Source organism: Xiphophorus hellerii, chromosome 11 (assembly GCF_003331165.1).
Source record: "Xiphophorus hellerii strain 12219 chromosome 11, Xiphophorus_hellerii-4.1, whole genome shotgun sequence".
Taxonomy (NCBI): Eukaryota; Metazoa; Chordata; class Actinopteri; order Cyprinodontiformes; family Poeciliidae; genus Xiphophorus; species Xiphophorus hellerii.
The window spans coordinates 12,782,452-12,809,303 of NC_045682.1; the positions used below are offsets into that span (position 1 = coordinate 12,782,452).

At 39.4% G+C, this 26,852-nt stretch overlaps 1 protein-coding gene across 8 annotated transcripts in view; it reads left to right on the forward strand.

Moving 5' to 3' along the window:
• The window catches only part of phldb1a (pleckstrin homology-like domain, family B, member 1a), a 35,712-nt gene extending 8,887 nt beyond the window's left edge, over positions 1-26,825 (forward strand). For 2 of the 8 annotated variants that reach the window (XM_032576730.1, XM_032576729.1), the window contains exons 3-25: positions 973-1,096; positions 1,995-2,165; positions 4,641-4,766; positions 6,409-7,415; positions 10,273-10,497; positions 10,593-10,724; positions 11,108-11,245; positions 12,325-12,453; positions 13,608-13,763; positions 14,602-14,712; positions 14,844-14,933; positions 15,045-15,161; positions 16,567-16,677; positions 16,829-16,987; positions 17,132-17,272; positions 18,559-18,678; positions 18,765-18,831; positions 19,959-20,103; positions 20,444-20,534; positions 21,270-21,416; positions 22,683-22,902; positions 25,020-25,105; positions 25,997-26,825. In XM_032576730.1, coding sequence (XP_032432621.1) covers positions 973-1,096; positions 1,995-2,165; positions 4,641-4,766; positions 6,409-7,415; positions 10,273-10,497; positions 10,593-10,724; positions 11,108-11,245; positions 12,325-12,453; positions 13,608-13,763; positions 14,602-14,712; positions 14,844-14,933; positions 15,045-15,161; positions 16,567-16,677; positions 16,829-16,987; positions 17,132-17,272; positions 18,559-18,678; positions 18,765-18,831; positions 19,959-20,103; positions 20,444-20,534; positions 21,270-21,416; positions 22,683-22,902; positions 25,020-25,105; positions 25,997-26,137 — 3,954 coding nt within the window. In that variant the 3' untranslated portion in view covers positions 26,138-26,825. The remainder of the gene's footprint in view (positions 1-972; positions 1,097-1,994; positions 2,166-4,640; positions 4,767-6,408; positions 7,416-10,272; positions 10,498-10,592; positions 10,725-11,107; positions 11,246-12,324; positions 12,454-13,607; positions 13,764-14,601; positions 14,713-14,843; positions 14,934-15,044; positions 15,162-16,566; positions 16,678-16,828; positions 16,988-17,131; positions 17,273-18,558; positions 18,679-18,764; positions 18,832-19,958; positions 20,104-20,443; positions 20,535-21,269; positions 21,417-22,682; positions 22,903-25,019; positions 25,106-25,996) is intronic. The other 6 variants (XM_032576733.1, XM_032576731.1, XM_032576734.1 and 3 more) reach the window with 6 other exon arrangements.
• The last annotated feature ends 27 nt before the right edge of the window (positions 26,826-26,852 follow it).

The window sequence follows — 26,852 nt, forward strand, 5'->3', positions numbered from 1 at the left end:
ATATATTATATATGAACCAGACTGTAGAAAGGACCCCAAAGATTTGGAAAAATCTCTGGGGTCCCATAAACCCTTTGTGGGGCTTAAAGGACCCCACAAAGGGTTCTTTAAATTTGACCCTCTGTGGATGAAATGTACCCGCAGTATTATTTTTGTGTCTGTTATTTTGCTTTTCTTATTATATTTTAACAGTCCTGCACTATCAGATTAGAAGTGTGTATATACTGTGCATGAGGCTATTTTAGACATGTTTCCAGTGTTTCAAAAATGCCTGAAAAACCATAGGCAAACTCAAAATACCGCATCTTGATTATGTCTTTACCATTATGAGAACTTTCATAATAATTATGCTGCATTTCCGTCTGATTGCCCTCATGTTTTCTTTTTTCTAACCCAGACTTGAAAAGATTAAAACTGCCACAGTGCAGAGTGGTGAGCGATGGCTACTGCAGCTGCTGCTCACACACGTGAAGCAGGCATCTGTGGTTTCAGTAACAAAACATCAGTGATAGCTGTGTTTCCTCTTCACAGAGTTACTTTCTATGGTATTCTACTTCATCCACCTGTGGACAGGTTTTTTTTTTTTTTAACTTAAGCCACTTCTCATGTCTCCATGTTGTTTTCCCACTTACCATCCCCAACAACTTTAAGAAACTCTCTCCTCTTAAATTTCCACTTTTAGAAATTAACTGCGGTTAAAATGTGGAACATTAGCTCAATCTGTGGTAAAAGAGTTTAACAAGCTTGTGGCCAAATATAAACCTATACTGCATGTACTCAGTGAGGCATGATGAGAAATCAGTCACTTAAAAAAAACAACTAAAGTTTAAAGAACTTTAATTAAAGAAATAACACTTCACCTCATTGCTAGGGTAAGAACAACTTTGTATCCAAAATCCATCTGTTATATTTACAGGTATCCTGACAGAGTAGATATTAAATAATGTTGATTTTCTTGTGTTTTTCTAACAGAATACTCCTTTAGATTTGATTGAAACGGGCAAGTCCTTGAAAGTTCAGGCAGAGCGCCCCCATCTGGTTAGCCTGGGAAGTGGACGCCTGAGCACAGCCATCACTCTACTGCCACTGCTAGAAGGTAAAAATGCTCATGTTGTTGTCTGAGTCACAGTTTTTTAAAACGTAATACACATTTATAAATATAGTGCAAAGTAAAAATTACACAAAAGTTTAATTTTTAAACTTTTTGAACTTTTTAAACTTTTTGAATACGTTAATGAGTTTTTATATGTTTTCTTTTATTTGTTGCTCTTCTACAGTGCATTTAAAAAGTATTTTACAATGTGGTACATAATTAAGAAGAGGTAATTAATTTATAGTTTTGTTTCTTTAGTTTTTTCAGTTTAATAAAAATCTGAAAACGTGGTGTAAATATGAAGTCTAATTCTGTACCAACTGTTCAAACTTAGTCAGTTTGAATGAGGGTATATTTGAACATTGGTTATGCAACACTTGACTAGTTCCAAATTTTTAGTTGGATTTAAGTCTGAACTTTAGCTAGGCCATTTAAACACATTAATGTGCTTTGATCCAAACCATTCAAGTGTAGCTTCAGCTGTATCCATCCATCCATCTATTTTCTGTACACCCTTGTCCCTAGTGGGGACGGGACGGGTGCTGGTGCCTTTCTCCAGCTAACGTTCAGGCGAGAGGCGGGGTGCTTCAGCTGTATGTTTATGGTTATCTACTGTGGGAAGATAAAGAACCTAGAATATGCTTCATCCATGAGTGCTAGTTGACTGATTCCCCATCATGAACTTTTTGTCAGACTAATGCGACTTTCCAGAGTTTTCCACCTGTTGATAACATATTTACAAATAGCGCCTGTGACTCCGCCCATGTGGACTTGACCTCTGACCCTCGGTTGGCCTTGGCTTTCCTGACTTTGACCTACGAAACCTTACAATATTTCTCAGAAGTATCCGGTTTTATAGCTCTCCAGGAAGTCACTCGATGTTTTCTTTTTCTGGTTACAGGGAGAACCACGCTGGGCAGCGATGGGACAGATATCCCCCTGCAGGGCCCAGGCATTGCAGCTCAGCACTGCTACATTGAAAACCAAGGAGGGAACATTACCCTGTACCCATGTGGAAACCAGTGCTCTGTGGATGGACTTCCCGTCACCAAACCCTATCGCCTCACACAAGGTAGGAGAGCGACAGGCATAAAAAGGTAGATACATATTACATATAAAGTAAAAACAACATACAGCAAAAATGTCCTTTCTTGTCCCCCTGCTTACAACGCTTGTCAGAAGTTTCATTGTAGGCATCGCATTATATTACATTTGTCCTCTAATGATGCCTTTGAGGAAAAACTCAACAACAAAAAAGTTGAATTCATTTTAAAAACAAGACTAGAGGGTAAGTCTGAAATTCATTTTCTCTAAACCAAACTGGTTGAAAGTACTACATACAACCTCAAATCTGCAACCCCAAGATATCTTAGCTAACCCCAAGATATCTTAACTAACCCCAAGATATCTTAGCTAACCCCAAGATAGTGTTAGCTAAGTGTTAGGGAACACTTAGCCCAATGAAGTGTTAGGGAACACTTAGCCCAATGAAGTGTTAGGGAACACTTAGCTAAACACTGTTTAGCTAACACTAAGTAATATTTAGTGTTAGCTAATACTGTATTTAATGTTAGCAATAGTGTTAGTAGGTCACATATAAACCAAACTGTATATTTGGCTGTCTGAAATGTCAAATAAATTCAATTTAAACATTTTAGGGTCAGATGAAAAGATTGAAATGTTTGGGCACAGTGATTTAGCATGTTTGGAGTAGTGAAAGAAAAATATTTCAAACCATAAAACACTCCAACACACTCCTGCAACAGACTGAATGTTCTGTTCTTCGTGTGGGAAGTATTTCAGTGTTTTTTGGTGTTGAACATAAAGTGGCGTTGTTGTCTGTTGCTATGCCAACGAGTCTGCGTGTAGCTTGGCTGATGCAGAGAGCGAGAAAGAAGTGGCTTTGAGTTGTACTTCAACGGGGTTTCCCTTCCCTTTGCTGTGGAGCATAGGAATAAATTAATAATACCTACATTTCCAAGTTTCATTGAGTTAACGGAATTGTTCTTCCGCGGCTATGGATGACATGTAAAGGAATAGCCTTGTTGCCCTCCAGCGTTGTCCGCATGTGCGAAATTTCCATATGTAAACAATAACATGCAGGGGGTCTATATTTGTAAATCTGATTATGATTCAGTCAGTGCCTCATCAGCTATGAATCTCACCGCATGTCACTGGTACCAACTATCAAGTACGGTGGTGGCGGCGTCATGAAAAGTGGGACTGCTTTCCTGACACTACACAAAGTGAAAAAAATTAATAAAAAATGTATTTTTTCCTTAAATTGATCAACTCAGCAGCTAGATCTTGACACATTTAGTTGTTTAAACACATGAACCCACATAAAGCACTTTGAAATGCCTTGCTGCTGAAATGTGCTATACAAATAAAATTTGATTGATTGATTGATTGATGAACCCATTTCAGAAGCAGGCTATATTAGATAATATTAAACCTAGTGATTTAAAATTAGCCAAATGTATGAACAATGCCTAAAAGTTGTGCCTGTGGAATGAAACCAGTTTAAATGAACTATACTATTTGTGATGGGAGATGTCAACAATTCAGTCAGAAGCTTGTTGAAGGCTACCAGAGGTGCAGAATGTTACTTGACATTAATCCAAATATAGGTTGGGGTGTATGAGCCTATATGAATACTTTGTAACCGGTGTGGTTAATATCGACCATATGTTAAAGTATACGCCCCTAGTTATTGTTTTCTTGTTTAATCATAAGAAAGGCTGCATCCAATGATGCATTTGAAGTGTGAATGTAAACGTCTGAGTGGCACTGTACCATAAAAGAACCACAAACAGTCCCTCCCCCTTCGCCCTCTCTCCATTAAGCCCGGTCCAGAACAGAACAGAATGTCATTCGAAGCCGGCATGTGTGTGTGGAGGCAGCAGCTGCTCAACAAGAATATTTCAAACTTGTTACTCTAATTTAAAGGACAATCGTCAGATTTCAAATAAGAAATTGTGACTGGGAGGCATTTCAACCTGGAAACAACGCAGCAGCTTTCGGGACTCTAAAAGATAAATGTTAAACTTTCCCTGGAACAAATGCAACTGGAACTGGAGCTTCTGAATGTGACTTTCAGGATACAAAGAGGGTAAAAATGCAGTGAAGTTGTAAGGAGGTAATTTGACCAACTGTTGTTGTTGAATTTACCAGTTTATTTAGATAAATACATAATTAATTACTGAAAGCTGAGCTAACTGTTCTGTATATTTGTAGACTGTCTGGTTTACACTCTAAGCAAACTAAAGCAAATCATCTCAACTTTAAGATAAGATCTGCATACAAATCAGCAAAAATATATTGTAGAATACAAGTTAAAATAAAAAAGTATAACATGTTAGACATCCAATTTAGTTAAATTGATAACATTTTGCAAAAATAAACCATTTAGAATTAAAAATATTCAAATAAGCAAATGTTTTTGTAAAGTTCTGTTGTTGTGAAAGTCATGACCAGACATCTTTACTTATAAACTCATAAAATTCAGATATTACATCTTTGTACGTATGCCTGTGTTTCCTGGCAGGGTGCATGCTGTGTTTTGGTCAGTCTGCCTTCTTCCGCTTCAACCATCCCGAAGAGGCTCAGAGGATGAAGAGTATGCTGCCTGCAGGGAGCCTCAGAGTGAACACAGTCAAACCGCTCCCCTCTGGTAAAAAAACAAGCAAACAAAAAACATAAATTCCCCATAAAATTCAGATCCAGCATCATTCTGAGCTGTTCCTGCAATCCAGAAATAACCATCCTTTAACAACTGTTTATACAAATGTAAAAGTAAATCTTTTTTTCTCTGTCCAGAATGGAAAAGAAAAGATCTTCTTAGTAGTAGAAGTAGTATTTTTATTCTGACTGTGACTTTAAATATTATTAAATTCGATCGGGTAAAGAAAAATCTAATTATCTTCGGCCTACATTGTGATCTATTTAGTCTACATGTTCTCTCAGTGTGGTGACCTCATTGCAATCTTTGTGTCCTGCCATTTGTACGCTTTCTCTGTGAATGCAAGATCCTTCTGGCCCACTGCCCACCTGTGATATTTAGAACCCATTCTCCTGTGACCTTATTAGTTTGGCTGTCGGCGCCTGAACAGTAATGGCCACCACACCCTGTCCGTAGCGCATAGTCCAGACTTTCCTGGCGAAGCCCTGAATTTGTCAGCTTTGAATGAGTTGAAAGGCTCAGTTTTAAATTTAGCTGCTTTATTTCCCTGCAGGGTTACAATACCTCTAAGGAGCATCCAAAGCAACTAACTGGGTTTGACCCAGGTTGTACAGGAGATTCTCATACTGCAGAGGACTTTTAAAGACTCATTTTAAGCATTTTGTAGCCAGGAACAAAGCCTAGTATTTAAAATTTTCCATATATTTGATGTGGTCACTCCAGAAGCTGATGGTTGGTGGATGAAACATTCAGTTTCATCCAGAATTCAATCCTCTAGATTTTAAATTGAGCAGATGTGAAGCATTTGGAGTAGTCCTCTTTTTATGTCCATCTAGTTTATGCACTGCACTTCTATCTCTGAAAGAAAAACAGCTTCAAAGCATTATGCTGTCACCACCATGCTTGGCAGTTGTCTAAGTCTTCTTACGCTTGAAAGCCTCATCTTATTTCCTTCTAAGAAACTTGTGGCCAAACATTTTTTTTGTCCAAAAAACTTTTCTGCAAAGCTGGAATTTAAGTCATGTTTAAATGTGTTGAATTTTAAGAAAAAAAAGTCTTTCTTGGTCGGTCCCCTGTAATTGGCTTTACTTATATCGTGTGGATGATGACACTGGTGTGCCAACCTTTTCCATCTTATGATGGGATTGAACATCCGTGGTTCCTGGTTGATGAAACTGAACAATATTTGTGGAGTATGATGTAAAGCCATCCATACCGGCATCCTACCCGTATAAATTAACTCTATAAATTTTATTTTATCCCCAATAGCAGTTAAAAGTACAGACAGAGTTATACCAAAACATACTTCTCAAGGCAACAATATGTTTGTGTTCTCATTTTAGTTTTTTGAAAAAAAGAAATTTCTCCAAATACTGTCAAAAGTGCCCTGCCATTCATGCCCCTAATAAGAGTCTCTTAACTTCTCACCAACAATGTGGGTGTGAATAAGCGTAGCCAGAAAAATGGCCTCCTCTCTTTGTCTTACAGATGACCTGGGGTGTGTTGTGGGTAAATAGGACAGAGGACAGTTGCCCCATATTGTGTGTTTATTTGTGTGTGTTTTTGCAACTGTCCTCTAGCTCTTTATAACAGGAATGCTCACGGACAAATGTTTCTGTCTCCCCCGGTGCAGACCCCCGCAACATCTCAAATGGAAACCACAAGTCTTTTTCAGACAACAATGACGCTAAATTCAACGGCATGGCAGAAACTCTTCAGGACTCCCTGAAACTGAAACCATCCTCATCCTCTGGGTTTGGTAAACAGCCTTCTCAACAAACTATTTTGGACATGCCAAATGGAAAAGCTGCCACTCCGCCTGGCAGTTCCAATCAAGAAAACAGCAGCAGCATCTCTTTCACTCAAAATGTCACCAATAAACCCCTGGCGGTACCGGTTCCTTATCCACGGACCTCGCGCTCAGTGGCTTGGAATGGTGCTGGTGGGACTCAGAGAACTCAGGAGAGTCCAAAGCCACTTAGAAATTCTGGCAAAGAGACAATGTCAAGCCCCAAGCTCCATGTTAAGGGATTAGAAAACTCAAGCATTAGTCAAAAACCCTCCTCTATAAAAATTTCCCGCACTGCTCCATCCAGTCCTCAACTGAGAAGTTCCTCCCTTCAGACGAGATCCCCCAGCCCAATGCGAGAACTGGGTCAGCCTGTCTCTGATGTTGATGTCCCTCATAGGATGACCAGCTCCTCCAACCTAAGGGAGCTTCCCCGGGTCAGTCCCTTTGTGTCCTACAGGGGGACTGCAGGATCCCAAGCAGTTCCTCAGAGTCCGCAGGGCCAGCGCAAACTCTTAACAACACCAAAAGCAGAAGCCATGAGGGCTCCATATCCACAGAGCCCATCGTCTCTCTTTGGGATGGAGAAGCAGTCAGAGGGCAGACCTTCATGGCCTGGACCAGCAACTGGCATTACCTCGGGCCTGGGTTCAGTGTTTGGGTTGTCTCCTCTGGCAAGTCCGAGCAACGAGCGAAAGACTGCCTCTAGCAAAGAAGGGAATCCTACAAAACCATATACCAGGGAGCGCAAAAACAGTATCTCTGAGATCAGCGATAATGAGGACGAGTTGCTGGAGTACCATCGGTGGCAGAGAAAAGAGAGGCTGAAGGAGCAGGAAATGGAGAAAATGGTAAGTGAGTACTGCATGTGATTAGATGTGACTGAATTTAAACTCTGGTCTACTCTTGAACTGCATCTAAAAATATCGCTTTTGAAATCTGTGTGTGATTGATCTTTAGCTTGAAAACCTTATTGTATGAAAATTAAAACCCAAAACAAAATGCTAAAGAGATGAAACTTCCCAATGAAAGAGTTGTCGCACACTGTATAAGCAGCTATCTTGTCTTTTTGGTTGGAGTTTATTCTTTCATTTCTCTCCATGAGTAATGGTACTAGTTTTATTGGTACTATTGGTACTATTTATTGGTAAGTACTACTACTTTTATTGGTACTAGAATAAAATTTCTGACAGAGAGAGGCTTGAAGAGATATAAAATATTGCTTTTGATAAAACACTTTGAGTATTTCATTTAGCTCATTGGTTGGTTCATAGCACTACAGGACACATTTACAAATGAACAAGACTGTAAATGAGATAAACAGTTCAGAGAAGAGATTTAGTGACTCCTGCCATGGCAAACTGCTTTCATATCTTCTCCAAATTCTCTGGCACTCAGCCAGTAATTAATCTCTCCTCCGAACGTTGCTGGCATCGGCAGCCCGTGTGGCCTTGGTGACAGCGGATCCGGGGGGCATTCTTACAGACGTCTCAGGGTTCGGTGCAGAGGGTGTGGCTGGTTGTTGCCCAACACTATATTTACCGGAAAGATGAGCAGCATCTACTTTCAAAGCTGCCTCCCCTTCACGCGGGACTCTTTCTTCTTTATTCCCACACTAGATCATAGATTCCGTGTGTGTTATTTATCTTCAGTCAAGCACTCACAGTCTTTTCTCATCACCCTTCAACATTCAGTTCGGCTCCCACCCGGACCTGCCCACTGGCAGCTGACATGATCAGAGAGGTGGGTGGTCGCTGCCGGGACTTATGTGTCCAGAGACTGTTTCAGGGACCAAATGGTCTCTGGTAACCAAATAAAGAGACAACACTGCGGATTAAATAATTTGTGGACAAACATTGATCCTTCCAGAGCCTGAAATGGACAAAACTTGATATCTCTTTAGCTTCTGGTATATATTTTTTAAACCAATTAATAAAATTCTTTCACAGTTTTATGAACTTTTCAGACAGAATAAGGCACCACTTCCATGCTATCGTATTATGTTTCAGATATGAAAATGAATTGGACAACACCAGTAGTGTTGTCTTCAATAGTGACCTGGTTTGGCTTTTGATGTAATTTGGGACTTTGTAAATAAAACTGAACTGTGTCTAGTAAAGATATGCAATTGTAATTGCCTGCACAACAAGCTAAGCTGACTATTTCCAGAATAAAAACCAGGATCCATCCTGTAATGGATCACTTTCTGCATGTCAACATGGTATCCCGGCTGCACAGCTGCAGACATGAAGACTTTGAATTAAGTAATTAAGGAAGCACATGACATCATTAATGACTTATAATCTGGAAATCACTACAGAGCTGTCAGCACACAGGTGTTCTCACTCAGGAACACTTTTTGCCCGACTGCAATCAGCGCAATAAACAAACTAAAACTTGTTGCCTTGTGTTTTTCATGTTTTTTGCACTTACAAAAACTGAAATGACACAAATTATACAAGCCTGAATCCAAAGACTTAACTTAGCAAGGAGACAAAGCAAGACCAAAAGTTATGAATTATAAGCTGTAATATAAACTATGTGATAATGGGATATTGGACATGTTTTCTCTTCTATTTGTTGCTAACGTAATTGTTTTCAAATGGAAGTGAGAATGCTTCAGTTATTATAAAAAAGGACGCCCATTGTTAATTCTCTGTGTTTAATATAACATAGATATCTCAAATTCAAACAAAATAAGAAAATACTTGGAATTTGAAGAGAATGTGCATTATTTTACTATGCCTGTTCATTTAATAACAAAGCATTTGTCAAAGGGCAAACAATAAATTTTTGTATTTTTAAGCATTTTTAAAGTTTTAAACACCCAAAGCGCACAGGCTCTTGATCTCCAGAAAGAGACAAAGAAAAGGCTTCCTTTCATCAAGATAAATTCCCAATATCTGACCTTCTGACTGCTTTACTGTTTTTCATCCAACTTGGCTCTTGTGGTTGACTCTGCACTCTAAAAATCAATACCAAGCAATTATCTCATCGTAAGAGTGAAACAGAATAACCAGAAGAAGAGAAGAAGTGGCTTTTTAATTTCAGCTTTATTTTCTCAGAAACTTTTTGAATTAAAACATCAAACACAACATAGAAGGTGTGATGATTCAATGTATTAAAGTTTATGTGTGTTGCCTAGTTCTCTCCTAGAACTTTTAAAACATTTTTAAATCACTGTTATCATATCTGCTTGTTTTAAAGCTAAAGCACCAAACAGTGTTTGTGTGTGTTTTGTTACTCTCGGACTAATTTATAGGACAAATTAACACGAGCTATAAAAATAGGCAGACTTGTATTCTTAAACCAGGCCTCTAATTAATGTCAGGTTGGAGTGATGACTACATCTCTCACCATGTTTTAGTAAATTAAAGTAGGAGTCCCATTGTTTAGCACAATGAGAGACAAGCAGAAGAGAATAATATAGTATATGTGGTGAATAGCAAAAGAAAAATAAGAATGTTAATTTAAAGACTGTTGTTTTTTCTTTGTTACAATTTCCTGCAAAACTCAACCAGTAAGGTTTTACTTGGAGGCCCCTCCTGAGAGAGGACCTACTATCAGGTTACACACGTCCCCCCCATGCCTGTGGTTAAGTGACAGGTGCCTAAATGGGACAATGTCACCCAAGGACAAACACGTTTAATCCTCTGTGTGATCTGGAATATTGCTCAGCGTTGCTCACGACTCCCATCTCTCCTACAGGAGCGACAGAGGCTGGAGACCATTTTGAATCTGTGTGCGGAGTTTAATCAGGAAGACGGCGCCGCGGAGCTGGTGAGGAGCGGGCTGCGTGGTTCTGGAGGAGTGGACCCAGACTCTGAAGGGGGGACGTCTCTAATGGGAGCACACCGAGCCCAGAGAGCGGGGGAGAACGATGAGGAAATCCAGAGGGAGGAGTCCAGTAGCACAGAGAGCACACATCAAGAGGTGAAACACATGCACACGTTGTGTTCAGGATAATGTGAATATCTGGATATTTGATTTTTTTTTTCTCTTTTTTTAACATAAAAATCTACACTCAGTGTGAGGAGCTGTTTGCTGGACAGGAGCAGGTCTACCTGGAGGAGGAGAGGAAAAGGGTCTTGGTTCGGGTTGATGACTTGAAGTACAGAGTTGGTGAACTGGAACAGCAGCTACAAGAGACCAAACAGGAGGTCAGCACACACACACTTACTGACCTTCATGTAAATGCACAGCTTAGGTCAGAAGTGCTCCTTATTGCCACAACGGCCACATTTATTTGGAGCTTTTAATAATCAGTCTCAACAGTTTTTTTTCCCCTATGTGGAGTTAAAAATTGGGAGCTCAAGATTAAATGCTCAGTGGATTCTCTGTAATCCAAGCAAATGAAATTTATTCTCTACCATTTCTGTTAGGAAGAGTTGTTAGCTTGCTAGGTGACATTTCACCAAATATTAGTGCAGATGCATGTATAATTTTGAGGATAAGAGCACAATTGTGCACCTAATTTAATTTTTATTTAGTTATGTTGTATGTTTGGTCTTCAATGAGACTCTGCTACTGTGTTTGTCTGTAGGTGGAGATGGAGCAGGCCCTGCTGCAGGCCGAGCGACGGGCGGAGCAGGAGCAGGTGGAGGCTGAAAATGAAATCATCGCTCAGCTGCAGCTCAAACTCAGCCAGCTGGACAAGGCCACTCAGAAAGAGAAGGACAAGGTGAGAGTGTGATCCACTAAGCATGTCAGGTTACCAACAAACGCTGGTTAAATGCATGTAAATGACATGCTATTTCTTTCACTGGGTCGAATACATGAAACATTTCTTTATGGACAAATTTTGAGCTCTCGGCAGACATAAACTGCTCAGCAGTGCCTTGCAAAAGCATTCGTGATCTTTAAACACTAACATATTTCGTCACAACAACAAACTTTTGAGTATTTTATTGGGAATGTGTGCGATAAATGAACTCAAAGTATTGATCTGCCTGGATTTTAATTAATAAATAGAGCCAACTGGTGTAATCTAATCTCAGTATGAATCCAGATACGTTGTGAAGGCATCAGAGGTTTTTTGGAGAACATTATGGAAGAAATATGATGAAAAAAAAAACCCCACTGCAAAATCTAAGATTTAGTGTCTGTGTGGGAAAACTGTACACATCATACAGAGGTTCACCTTCCAACAAAACATTAACCTTAAACATAAACACACAATCTCAGAGAGGCAATTAGATGCAACCATTTTTGTGTGTTGCAAAGAAAATCAAAATCCAGGGAAAATCTGTCGCATGACTCAAAAATATATGATCACAGATCCTCTCCATCGAATGCAGAGCAGATTTCTCAGATATTTACCTCATGTTAAGTCTCAATAAAACATTTCAAAGTTTGCGGTTGTGCCATGACACAAATGTAGGAAGTTCACAAGGTAAAATTAATTTTACAAGGCACAGTTATTGTCCGCTGACTGCCCAGTAAACCGCGAAGCACAGCAAACAAACGGCAGAAATTCTGCCACTCATCTCAAAGTGCTGTGCTGGTTTACAGAAGATGCTTCACCCGTCTCCCAGTTTAACAGAGCTACATGTTTACAACCTCTAACTACTGTACCAGCCTAACTCCTGCCTCCTTTAATTAAAAAACACAAGCAAACTGCCTTATACTAATCTGCTTTAGAGCGTGACTGCATGGATTTTTAGTTGCCCCTGATTTTTTTTTTCTCCCTGGTATGTGGGCACGGTTGTGTGTGAACGTGCGTGTGGGTGTATGGGTGTGTCTGTCTTTGTGTGTTTTTAGGGCAGAGCTAATGTGTCGGCTGAGCGGAAGGCCCTGGAAAAGCAGAGGAATGAGTACAATGAGCTGAAGAGGCAGTTTGATATGTGCCCCTTGTCTCTAAGGGAACAGTTGCAGGAGCCGCTCAGCAGGGTCAGTGTTCTCGTGGCTGGGAACAGTGAGTTATGCTCTCCTGAACGCTACAGCACCGTTTTACCTGCACAGAAATAATGTAACACTGTATCGCCCTCGGAGCACTCAGAACTACTTGGACAAAAGGGCAATTTAATTTTAGATTTTCTGCCCTTCTGCTTTGCTACATGAACATGTAGGGTTTGTCAAAGAAGGTCATTTTTTATTATCATTTAAAACAGCCACCATTGTGTTTGCAGCTGAAGCTTTGGTCTCCTATTTACTGCAGATTCCCATTTTATGGTTGTTCAGTGGCATCTGTAGTATTTTTAACAAGCACTAATGTTATTAACAGCTTTGCTTTAAAAGCAAAAATGTGTGCATGCATTTACTGACAATAACTTGAATCAACAACCTTTTTAAAACAACTCGTCACATTTATTGGTTTCAAGCCTGCAAACATATGGAATCACTTCTTTTAGAAAGCTCTCTTTTATTTATTGCCAGGGTATTAAATAAAAAAAGCTATTTTCTTTAACAGTTGAACAGTCTGACACTATGAACTATAATTGAAACATTTTATTGGTGTAATTATTGGATTTTTTCAAGAAAATTTAAATAGTAAGAATTTATGGGATTGTGGTGAGCACTTTCTCGTCACGGCAACAACGTTATAGTCTTATTTCTTTATACAGAGTTTGATTCAGTCTTGTAAAAAATAACAATTTGACAGTCCATTCAGTATTGAATTTTTTACCTAGAAATGTTTAAATATTGATGTCCAGTCCTATTTTTTCTATTTAAATCTGGAAATGAAAGTTTCTACTAAAAAGATTAAATTTTTTACCCGATTTTTTATCTGTTTTCTCTTTAAGAAAAGTAGCATCTTATTCCCCAATACTTATTCTTAATAACTTGAGACAATGTATACCAATCTGATAGTCTGAGGAGGTTTGCACCCATTTAAATAAATACTGAAATGTATTTTTTTTATGTGAACATCCTGTAGCAGAGCTGATTCCATCGTTTAATAGGGTTTTCACAAATTACCGCATACACAGACAAGGCTAGTTACTGTTTTTAATCTTTTACTTCATTTTACTTTCGTTTTCTCTTCATGCCTGCTTGGTTTTAAACAGCATGCTTCATTTTGACTGCTATGTGTATGTGGACAGAAAGTCGAGGCTCTAGAGTGTGGGACCAAGCAGTTTGAGGAGCTGGAGTTTTGCCAGCTGGAGGAGGAGAGCCGCCTAGAGGAGAGGAAGGAAGCCCGCTGCTCGCAGCTAATCCAGGAGCGAGCCGAGTATCACAGCAGTGTCGCCAACAGGAAGGTGGGGCACATGCAGCGATGTCGCAGGGAAAAAACAAATATAAGTTTACACACACTCTTCAAAATATGTGTTATAATTTTTTATTTCTTTGTGATGCAGTTCAACGGTTATTATTTTCAGCAACATAAAACTTTGGTTAATTTTCATTGCAGGAAATGAAAGTTTCTACTAATAAACTTTAGTAGACATAAGTTTGAATGTCAGCTGGAAGAAAGACTGAGCTATTTAGGCAAAGCTATGACGTGTGTTTGAAGGAGTAAAGGTGAAGCTTTCAAACCTAAGAAAGCTGAACTAACTGCCCAGCATGGCAGAGGTGGCATCATGCTGAGTGGCTTGGTTATTGTATCAAGTGAAGGAAATTTAACTCAAACTTTGACCTCAAATCAACAGCAGGGTTGCTGGAAGACGTCATGGTTTTGGAGCGTTCAGAAAAGTAGATAAAGCAAAGCTTCAGGAACAAATCTAACATTAAAAATGTTTATGGAATATGCTCAAAAATTCAGTCTGAGACAGGTAACTAACCAAGTTAAACAAGCTCTTCAGTTTCTTATAAGAAATATCAAAAATCAAGTAAAAAATTAGGCCTTAAACTTGTTGATGGCAGCTTGCTAAGCGACAAAATACTAGTGAGTTGTTTAAATATTTGAGTCAGTATGTCTAATTTAAATGCTGGGTCTTCAAGTTTGTGCATCCACTTCTTGTTTTGTAAAACCACTGAAGTTGTATCTTGTGTAATCAGCCGTTTATATATGTAAAGAATAATGGTTAAAAATATGCGTATGTAAACCTTTGACTGGTAGAATCTTCTCACAAAGTGAAGAAACATCTGAATCAACAGGAGCGGATGGCTGCTCTGGAAGCTCAGGTGAAGCAGCTGGGGATGCAGGCTACCCAAGACTGCGAGAAAATCGCAAAAGACCGGACAGCAATGCTGCAGCTTCTACACAAGGTGGGGATTAAGGGAAACTACTCTGATTGATACAAATTCTTAATTCTGCATCAGAAATTAGTAGCTAATTAATAGTCTAAAGGAAATGCATTGGGCTGGCATGGTAAGAGCTTATTGGATCCCCCTCTCAGGAGCAAGACACACTGTGCAACCTTGAGAGGCAATACCACACCCTGACAGGAGGAAGAAACTTCCCAAAGTCCTCCGGCAGCATGAAAGAGGTGAGCAGGTACATGTGAGACACCAGACCACCGAACCACAGCTCAGCTGGACAACAATTACCTACCGCACAAGTGGATTGTTTTGTTGACTCAGGTAAACTTTTTGAACAGGAATCGCTTCACATCAGCGAGCCTGACCTTGTTTCTGTGGACGGTCCTCCTCATAGCCCCTGTCCCTCCTCTTCTCACAACCCCTCCCCTGAGCTCTGTCCTGTCAGGCTGCAAGAGGTAACTCTGAGGACGTCCCAGTAACTCCAAGCATGTTGTGCGTTAGCATAATGCTAAAAACAGTAACTGGCTTGCAGTGTGTGCTGGAAGGTTTGAGTTTAAAGTTGGATTTAAAACATCTAAGATGTTTTAAAAAATTTGTGTATTTTTAGGATTTCAGTCCCTTGCAAAAGTATTCATACCCCTTAAACATTTTTCTCATTTTCAAATAAGTCTTTGGCAAATGAAAATTTGAAAAGTGTGGCTTGCATTTGTATTAGCTCCGTGGTACCCCTAAATAAAGTTCACCTCAAACAGCTGGCTGCAGAAGTTAAAATTACAGCAGACAAATAAGGGATAAAGCTCTGGAGAATAAACCAGATTTAGGTTAAAATCCCAAACTTTGAGCACCATTCAGTTTGTCATCTGAAATCTGTTGTATCACAACTCCAGACTGAGTGAGAAAGATCTGAAAATTAACCGAAGAAGCAGCAAAAAGACACAAGGTGGCTGAAGGGGTATTATTGATGATGATGAGTATTATTGATTATTTGAGTTATTGGTGGACGACTTCCTCTTGGACCAAAGAGTGTTTGGTTTGTTGTCTGTATGGAAGAATGGCATTTCTTTCAACGCTATTGTTGAAAGAAATGCGTAAGACATCAGGATTACAGTTTTCCACAAGGCATGTAGTGGATCAAAATTATATATGAATCAAAATGATACTTTTTGCTGAATTTAAATGCTATGTTCAGAACTAATGCTGCACATCTCCCTGAATTCTCAATCTCCACAGTGAAATGCTGGGGTGGCAGTATCATGCTGTGGGAAGTTGGTCAGAGCTGTGTGCATAGAAAATGGATGTAGATAAATACTGAGCAATCCTTTAATTGCTGGAAAACACATGGAACAACCCCAAACATAAAGTCAAAGCCGTAATGGAACAGCTTTGATCAAACTATTTTCCTGCTTTCTGATTGGTCCGCTTTCTAGATTGGATGCTTAAAGGCTCTTAAAGGGCTCTCCATGCAGTCTGACTGAGAACGACCTATTTTGCAAAGCAATGTCAGAAACACAGATACCTCATTGCTGTAAAATATAGTACAACAGCACCAGAAGAGCTGAATGCAAACGCACATGCCACACTGCTTTTTGATCTCATATAGAGGAAATTCCATGTTTTGTTTAATTTTTACAATTTTGCTCTATTTTGTGTTGATCTATCACTACAATCCCAATAAAATAAGTTGATATTTGAGGCTTAAAAGTTATAAAAAAAGTTTAAGGGACATGAGTTTTGTCTGACGGTGTAATTTCAAATATAAAGGCGGGTTGCATCGTTATCATGTTTGTGAAATCTCTGAGCGCCTGTAAGTGCGGGTGTGTCCTCAGCCCTGTTGTTCCTGTGCTGTGGCTGTTCGTGCAGGAGTATCTCAGGCTGTCTGATGTCTATCGGATGTATGGAGATCCTTATTCCTCCTCCCCTGCTGCTCTTCACTGCCTTTCTCTAACTGTATCTCCAGCTCTGCCATGCGAGGTATTCTGCATTTCTGCACTTTTCTATGAATTGCCCAATAACGAAAGACCTAAATGTTTGAATAGATGCACCTTCTAACACTTTTTTCCCCACACTCTGCTCCCTCTTTTTGTTATGCAAATATATGCTGTGTTTCTCTGCATCTGCAAAGGACTACATCACAGTGAGTCAGCTAAGCCAGATCTTTGGGATGCAGAGATCTAAGCCTTCCTCTTCCACCTCTACTCCATCATTCCAACTTGCCTCGTCTGAATCCTCCTTCTCGTGCCACTCAGCTGCATGTGGTCCTTCCTCCTTTCTTTCTGCACAGGTTTGTCCCTTCTAGAAGCGTATTTGTCACCGCTCTCCATTCTTTCTCACAACTTAATGTTGTCTAAATATCTTTTTTTTTTTGAGCTCTTGCACTGTGGTTTGCTTTTCTTAATCTTTGGCTGGATGCTTGTGATTACCTCAGAGCCATGCTGAGCTGAGCAGGAATGCAATGACTCCCATTAATCTTGAGCGCTGGTACCAGGACATCATGGCTGCTGGAGACTCCCAGTCATGTCCTCCACCGCTGCCTGCAAAGTCTTTTTCCTCACGCAGACATGGGCAGGTAAATTCACTTATTCACTAAACAGGACAAGCTCCTCATTTGCTCCTACAAATGTGGTTCTTAATAAAAAACACAGCTTGGATTTACAGCAGGTTATCTTTTTAGACATAGTGGCATGATTGTTTGAGAGATAAACAAGAAGTAAAATTATACATTCATGCACAATCAATGTTTGCCACTGGAAAATAAAGTGCAGTGTTGAAGCTAAGTGTAGAAATTGAAGCCAATCAGGATCAAGTTATTGTGCCTTTTTCCACCGTCTTCTATTGAGTTTCAAAGTCAGAATTTGGATTTTCGACACTAGGCCAGTATCAGATTTATACTTATTTACTGTAAGATATTAAAGCCAATTTAAAACATTTTGAGCAATCCCTTCAAAAAGGTTAGCCAACTATAGCGACACAAACTAAAACAATGTATCTCACTGCATCAAAAGGAGATAGTCTTGTGTGGGAGCTTTATAGAATAAAAGTCGTCCAAAATGCCTTTTTCCATGTGGTTGTAAATAAGCTTTGCATTAAAGGAAGCCATGTTGGATTTCCGTAAATTCTTCCAACTTGAAACGTTTTCAAATACAAATTACACCAATAATGCAAGGTAAATGAATAAGAATGTTTTCCTTTCATGTTTTCCTTGTTATATCACAACAATATGGGAATGCATAAGTCTTATTGCATCACTGTTTTACAATCTGTGTCGGTATGACGACCGACTCAATATTCACCAAAGCTGCACTTGTTGAAAAGGTTAAAGGACCACCGATGTGGGAAGCCCTCTGGTGGTTAGAACTGTAATTACACAATCACTTTTGGTGCTGCTTGTCATTTAAGAGTAAGTTTACATCTCTGGAAAAGATTGAGATCACTTAAAATGATCAGTTTCTCTGCTTTTACTCTTTATAGGTTTATGTTTGAGTAAAATGAATATTGTTCTTTTATTCTATGAACTACTGACATGTGTCAGAAATTCCAAGCAAAAATTTAGCATTTAAACGAGAAATGGTCAAAATAATAAAAAGGATTCAGTGCTTTCAGAACTCAAATAATGCAAAGAAGACAAGTTTATATTCATTCACAACAATAGTAATGTTTTAACTCAAGAAGAGTTCAGAAATCACTGTTTGGTGGAATAACAATGAGGTTTTCAATGGGGTTCAGTGCAGTGGGCTATTCATTTTGCCCAGAGTTGTATTTCTCCACCTGTAAACCAAAAGTGGGATGTGCAAACAAAACAATAACAATTAGCACCCATCACAACAAAATTTTTTGTTTTGTTTTTCTCCTAAGATGTTAAAGTCTAAGTCAGATGGTGAGGTTGGACAGGGACCATCGCCTGCTCAAATCTGCAGCACTGCACTCCTCTCTCTCTCCAGCGGCGTCATGCATGACAGACATGCCGCCACGACGGTCAGTTTCATGCTTCTAAACTCTCATCAGGCCTTAACAGCTGTTCACAGCATGATGCTGTCTTCTGTCTTTCATGGGGCTTACAGTTGATGCTGAGAGAGAAAAACCTGTTAGACATGGACTCCAGGAAGCAAACAGCTCTGCAGTGCAAAGGTACGTGACTCCCTCTTTCAATTGCCAGCCTGAACCACACAGTTTGTGCCTAAAAAGAAATGCACATGAAAAAGAAGTATAGATTCATTACAACCACCCGCAGTGCAAAGCTATGTGGCTGCATCGGCTTTATTGCTTTCATACGTCACACTGCTGGTGTAGAAAGTGGGTTGAAAAAGTACAGATTTATCAGCAAGAACATTACAACCAACTGCTTAATTTAGTGAAGGCCCTCTTTATGCTGCTATAAAAGCTGTGAAATGTCAGAGTTTACATGGCAGCTCTGTTGGTGACTGAACCACAGCACCTTAAATACATTCGAGCTAAGAAGAACGTAAAGAGATAAAGGCTTTTACTCACTTTATCTGTCAGGCGATTTAAGGTTTTGGCTGAAAAGTGTATCATCACACTCACTACTATTTAAATAACAATCAGTTTTTATTTTGGGAATATTTTTCTTATATAAAGAAGGGAGCAAACAAGGCAAGAAAGAATAAAGAGATGGAAAAACAGAACTGAAAAGCACAGAAACTGATCGTTAAAAGAAATGAGGAAACAAAATAGTATTAAGACAAGAATCTAAATGTAACTGAGATCAAAAATAAAAAGAATAAATAAAAGTAAATTAGCTATCCTTCTGTATTTTCATCGGTTCATCCATAAAGGTAATTGAACTTAACGGTCTTGTGTATGGTCTGCAGGAGGAAGCAGGAGTACCCAGAGAGAACCTGCATGCACATGGGAAGGGGAGGGAGGCGGGCACCAAGAGAATATGACAACATATTTAACTAAAAATGTGTGAAGCGCGTTAATAGATATAGGAAATACATAACAATTACGGAAAATGCCAGAACATTTTTAATCCAGGACTTTCTTGCTCCAAGACAACGGTGTTAAAAATGGCAGCAATACAAATAAATAAATGCATAAGTTTAATCATTTTCTATAAAGAAAATATCTCAAATCACAACAAATAAACAAAAAAAATGAGCATGAGAAGTAAAATGACTTAAAATCAATATTTCGTCAAACTAAAACTGAAGTGTACTGACACGTTTCCCTTTCATGCCACCAGAGGGCGCTGTAGGCTGTAATAAGTAACTCTATTCCCCCATGTGTCCCCACAGATCCATCTCTGACGGTCCATCACTCAATCCTGCACCACCAGCCGCCACCGAGCGGCACCCAGGCGTACGACACCCTGAGCCTGGAGAGCTCCGACAGCTTGGAGACCAGCGTCTCCACTGGCAACTCCGCCTGTACTCCGGAAAGGTGAGAGACTGCCCTGTTTCCATGGGAACATCCAAGTCTGCCCTCTCTGTTTGAAGAAAAGGTCACTAGGCTTTGTTCCTGTCACAGCGGGCTTTGTTACACGCCTTTTTGCTCACGTGACGGCGCTTGCTGTTGCCATGCCAAACCCATTCAAGTTTCTGAAGTTAGGTTTCCACCGCGGTGTTAATGAAGAGTCCGCGCCTTGCTCTCGCTCTCCTGCTGTTCTGATTCCAGGCGTGTTTGTTTACCTTTTTTCGCCTCCCCCTCCGGCCCCCTCTTCTCATCCGAAGCCTTGTCATATCCGTGTAATCAATGCAAACTTCCCCTGTGTGACTTGTAGCGCCTGTGGGTTGGAGGCCCAGAGGATAGAGGAGATGGAGAAGATGTTGAAGGAGGCGCAGCAGGAGAAAGCCAGGCTGATTGAGAACAGAGTGAGTTCCCCACGCTACAGCTGGAGGGCTTTCACATAAAATCCACACAATGCATGTCAGTCTGCCATCACTTCATCTTCTTGGGAAACAAGCACACAAACATGAAAACACAATAATTTGTCATCAGTATTTAGTCATTTTTAGAAGTTTATTTGAAGCAGTGTTCAATTTATAACTGATGTTTCATGATAGAGATATTATTATATGAGCAAAAGAAAATTTGTAAATTTTCACAATATTTTAAATCATTAAATAATAATAGTAACCAAACTGAAGTAATGGTAAAAACTATTTGATAAAAATCACAAAGTATTTCAGCGTAGTCGAAATGTGACTCGGAGATGTTTAAGGAAAATCTCCTGTTTTACTTCTTCAATAGATTAAATCTACCTGAGACGTCAAAGCAAACAGAAGACTTTCTGAAATAAAGTTATAAAATATTTTGTTTTTATCAGTTTTTTTTTATGCTGAAATAAAGCAGACCTGTGAGTAAGTATCTGAAAGCTGCAAAGGATCATTTTACGTCAGCAAAGCTTCCCCTTTTCCACTCGCAGACTAAAGGGATAGATTTTACAAAACCCTGGATTGGGACTTGAATTCTCAGGTGCATCCTCTGACAGTTGTCTGCTTTGTATCGCAATATTTGCCTGCCATTAACATATATTCCCGTCTCGCTCTTATTGTCTCTCCCCCTCGGTCTGCTCTCTGCGCTCTCTTCTGTCCCGACGCTCCCAGGAGAGGGAGGTGCAGGCTCGGCGGCAGATGTTGGAGGAGGAGCGGAGGAGGCGAGAGGAGGCCGAGAGGAGGCTTCAGGACGAGTCGGCCCACAGGCGGAGGCTGGTGGAGGAGGAGGTGAAGATGAGAGAGAAGCACTTCTCCCAGGTCAGTGGAGCGGTGGGGAGAGAAGAGGGAGGCGACGGAGGGGTAGGAGAGGCTTGAGGGGGACAAGGATGAGAGGCGAGGCAATAAAGGGAGGAAGATCAAAGATTGTCAAAGAAAGGAGAAGGACCGAGGGGAGGGGAGAGAGAAAGAGGGAAAGACAAAAAGAAATGAGGAGGGGTAGGGTGGAAAATAATAGATACAAATAACATACACTAGGCTTTAATCACAACTGTGTTTACCAGCAGTAATTATGGAAAAATGAAACTTAAATATGCCAACATCAGCGTTTCAATGTAGATGTTGGCATCCCCTTATGAAAGTGAAAAAAAAGCCTTAAGACTAACAAATATAAATATATCTCGGTAGCATAATTCAGTTTATTTGTCATAGTAGAAATACTTTCACTTCTACAGTGAAAAGCTGACTTTGCTGCCTGCAAGGATGCCACTTGAAAAGGTTAAAGATAAAGTATGCAAGTTGTTATAGAACCGCAGCATTTTGTTTGTCAAACAATCACCAGAAGCTGCGGTGTCTGCATTCGAAAGTGACAACTAGGCCTGTTACAATAAATAAATCAATTAATCGCATGATAGATTAAAAGAAACTCAATAATTTTCATTTGCCTGATTTGTTGTTTTTCTCTTTTTTGTATCGTTTTACCAAAAACTGAATGATAAAAGTCTTCAGTCTGGTGTTTTGGTTTCAATTACCCCTTTTTTATATTATTTTTATTATCCTGTATTTGCACCCTACAACTTTATCCAAAGACATGCGGTCCCTCAGCGGGCTTTCACGAAAGTCCACAGTTATTCCTCTGCTGGCGTTGCATTTCCACAAAACACAACTCCAATAGTGCTGGAGATTGATCTGGCTGATCTTCCTTAACCCTAGGATGGGGAAACACACATTGATTTGTTGTTTTAATTATGAGATCGCTGTTTCCTGCAGCAAAAGAGAGGTTTACAAAAGCAGAGAGAGAGGAGGCGTAAAACCGATCCAGAGTACAACTTCATCTAGCAAACATCCAAGAGGAGAACCTTGTTTAGTATTTAAAAAACTGTTTTTTTTTTTACATTTGTATCTGTTACTGAAATTTATTTAAATGAATGACAATATAAAATTAAACCTGCAGCCAACATTAACCTGATATGTTTGAAGTCAGAAATATTCTCTCAGTGAGACAGCTTTCTGCTTAATCACTACTAAAACATTTAGTATCTTTTCACAGTTTAGTAAGAAACAACATGGGATGTTTTCCTGTCGCAGGCCCGTCCAATGACTCGCTACCTGCCAAACCGCAAGGAGGAGTTTGACCTGCGCGCCCATGTAGAGTCGTGTGGCCACTGCATAGACACCTGCCCCTTCGTCATCCTCACTGAGAAAATGTGCAAAGGCCACCTGGTGAAGATGGGAGGCAAGATCAAATCATGGAAGAAACGCTGGTTCGTTTTTGACCGACTGAAGAGGAACTTCTGCTATTACATCGGTGAGGACGAATTGGTCTGGATTGGCTCATTATAATTATAATGAGCCAATTTTCATTGGCTCGTTATAATTGGATCATGTCAAACACCATCAATTGAGAAGATCTGGCAGCAAATGTTCTTAGTTTGATGTGCATAAATCGCCTCATTTGTAATAAAAAAGTGTTGTTTACAAAGTTTTTAAATTACACATGTCTTTAGGTAACGCTGCTTTCCAAAATCCTTAAAACTCCTTCTGCTTTCAAGGCCTAAACATTCCAGCTTCAATTGAATCCAGTATTTTGCTTTCTGCATTAACAGAACTCACTAAATTATTGATGTTGGATTTTATTTTGCACACCGTTTCACTTTGTTCCTGATCATTTGCGTTGATTTAACCTGTTAACTTTTAAAGATCCCCACTTACGGCTTAGGGCTTATCCCATTCTGTTCACCACAAAACAGCACCGCTTCTCCTCTAACGATTCTGCACTTTGCTCTGACGATAGACATTTTCCCAATTAAAAAGTGGAGTTTTATTCTCCGCCGCCCTTTATTGTTTAAAACGAAGTCAGACTGTTGCTTTTTGTTCTTCACGTCCATCAGAATCTGGCACAAAAGGGGTTTTCTGAATAATTCACAAACATGTTTTGAAGCATTATTTTACAATCAATTTCAAAATAGAATCCAAGCACATTTCCATCCCTGACTCCTCTGCTCCTTTTGCTCCTCTCTCCATTCACTCGCCTAGCCTTTTCACCCGCTCACTCCTGACGAAGATGATGGTGATGACGGTGATGAAACAAGATGCAATAGTTTCTCTGGATGTGTTTTTCTCAGGGTGGAGGCTAGCTCCTGGCTTGTTCGTGACTAATAAAACGAAACTCACATTTCAAAAACATTTATCTCATTACTAAGCAGATTTGACTTATGAAGAAGGGAAAGTGGGAACAAAGTGTGGAAGGCAACTCAAAAGGCCGCCGCTAATTGTTGGAGGATGTTTCCATCTCCGCTCTTTGAGGAGAGTCAAAGGGACGACTCCTGATTGTTTGGACGAGACAATTCAGAGAATCTGAAGGTTGGATTTCTCTGAAGAAAATTCGCTTTAGGTTTAAAAGCCCAGAAACCAGAGAAACCCTTCAGCTCAGTGACAACAAGTAACGAACTTCAACGTCAGGTTTCACTGCAACACGACTCCCCAAACTCTTTGGCGTGGAGCGAGTGAGTGTGAAACCTGAGGGACAAAAGAACTGAGACCGGACATCTGACAGAACCTCTGACCTGCTCTAAGCTCATTCTTTTCAACAAGAAAACATGAAATGTGATACAAAAAAGTTGAGTTTCTTCTTAACACTTAAACCAATTTTCACCCTCGCCATCAGCAAAAAGGCACAAACAGAGAGAGAGAGAGGCAGACGATCCAGAAAGTACAACTGAAGAAAACAAGTCAGATTAATAGGATGGCAAAGACTTGAGGCATAGCTGGAAATAGACTCACACGTCTAATTAACTTTTGCTCTGATACACTTCTGCTCATACCTATTCATGGATCAGACGCTGCTGGGGAAAAGACTTTTATCCCTTAGTTCTGTTTTTGTGTCCATTCTTGCCGTTTTAATTTGAGTTTCAGCTCCTCTTTCTGCTTATTCGCAGCAAAGCCTGAAATTACTCAAACCCCTGGCAGATTCAGATTTCAAATTATTTTCATTCAAACCAGAAGCAACATCTATCTGATTAAAAAGTGTTCAAATTATTATTTTAAAAATGCACAAACAAATAAAAAACAAGTAAAAGCAACAGAAAAAAAGAATATTCTGTTCTTCTGTCCACTTACACTTAAATTTAAGCCTTATTGGTTTTCTTACCCTTCATTTATATTTCTGTTACATTTCTATTTGTGTTATTTTTCATAAAGCCGTATGTTTTTTAAAGTAAAGATTAAGGTATTTGTAATATTTTCCACCGTTCTCAGCAGGTAAAAAGAAACACTTTCCTGCCCTCCTTTTATTATAACACGGTTTCCTCTCTTCGCCCGCTGATTCTCCTGTTTGGAGTTCGGTCTGGCAGAGGTCTTGCATCAGTGCAACAAGATGTAATGTAATGTAACTTAATATATTTATTTTTCTTTTTCTCATCTCAGACAAGCATGAGACCAAACTGAAAGGGCTCATTTACTTCCAGGCGATTGAAGAGGTTTACTACGATCACCTGCGCAGCGCCGCCAAGGTAAACGCTCCTCTATCATAAATACTTTTCTAAATTCAGATGTTTAGCGTGAATTTTATTTCTTTACAAATTCAACAGTTTGTGAGAAATGGGATTGATAAAAAAAAACATGTTGGTGTCCTTTTTAAGCAGATAAAATTAAATGTCTTTGATAAGCTTCAAATTTGTGTTTGATTTTAACAAATTCCTTTTGAGTCAAATTGTACAGATAATTAGACAGAGAAAAATTTTTAGGACAGAAATGTCGTAAAAGGTTCATCTTTTGTTTGTTTTAACAAAATTGCTGGTTGAACAAATATCGCCATCCTTAACCGTACTATAAAAACAAATGTTAATCTGGACTTTTACTGGATCCGGTTCGATGAGATCCAGGCTGATGAGATTTTCAGCAACAAACGCTGCAACTGGTGGGAAAACAGAGGCTGAATACCGAGCAGGATCTGTGATGCTGCGGGCCGGTTTAGACTTGTTAAATTGCATTTCACCAGAAACTCTTCAAAATTACAAAACCTTGTTTTTTTTATTTACAAATATTTGGTGGCCAGGTTGATCTTTTAGGAGATTAATGATTCACCAGAGACAAAATCACTCTTCTTCCATTTCAGTCCCCAGACATAAATCCTAAATCAGAACGAATTCAGGACTTAATTAGTGGTCAAATATCTATCTTAAACAATGTAGGAAATTTCTCACTGTTGGATTTTTTTTAACTTCTACTGAATAGATTCACGCAGCATAAAGGTTGGAATTTAAAAAAGAAAAAATCAGGCTGAGAAGAATTATTTGCAGATCTTCACCAGGGATGCCAATGAACGTTCTGGATATTAATGAAAACAGTCGGTATAGTTTCTGCGTTTTAGTAAAATAAAATCTCCTCTTGTTGTGACCCAGAGTCCCAATCCAGCTCTGACCTTCTGTGTGAAAACTCACGACCGGCTTTACTACATGGTGGCCCCGTCTGCGGAGGCCATGAGGATCTGGATGGACGTCATAGTTACGGGCGCGGAGGGCTACACACAGTTTATGAGCTGAGAGACGGACGCTAGGAGGAGGAGGAGGATGATGATGATCATGAGAGGAGAAAAGGAGGCAAGTGGACATCGGCGCGCTGACCTGCTTCCTGCTGGAGCTGACATGAATGGAGTGAATGTTTGAAGCGCAGGAACGTCTGAGGAGAGGAAATAACTTCACGACACCGTAAACTGAACGAGGGCTCAGTCCTGACACAGGCGCGTTTTAAAGAAATGAAGCCGAGTCATTTTTGAATGTGCAAAAAATGTTCAAGATTTCTTAATTTTTTTTTTGTTAACATCAAATTGTTTACACCTCTAAAAATAATATAAGCATGCAGTGTTATCCCTGTAACCTTTTTATATATTTTAACATTTTATCCAGATGCAGAAAATATTTAATATTCGCAACACTAAACTCACTAGAAACATTTCAGCAGAACAATGTATGTTACAAAGTAAAATGTAACTTTGCTTGGTGCCAAATACAAATATACAGTGAATGACTTTTACATGATTTTTTGTTAATATCTGTATTTATATATTGTCCCAAAAGCTATTCATCCAGGTACATAACAGAGCGATACATTTGTACTTTATATGAAAATCTCAAATACTTCTCGTATAATTTCTATAAAAAGCAACATTTACAGTGCTATTAAGATATTCTAAAATACACATTAAATATAAATAAAAATGTATAAAGCAGACACTCTTGTTTTGTGTTTTTAATGATA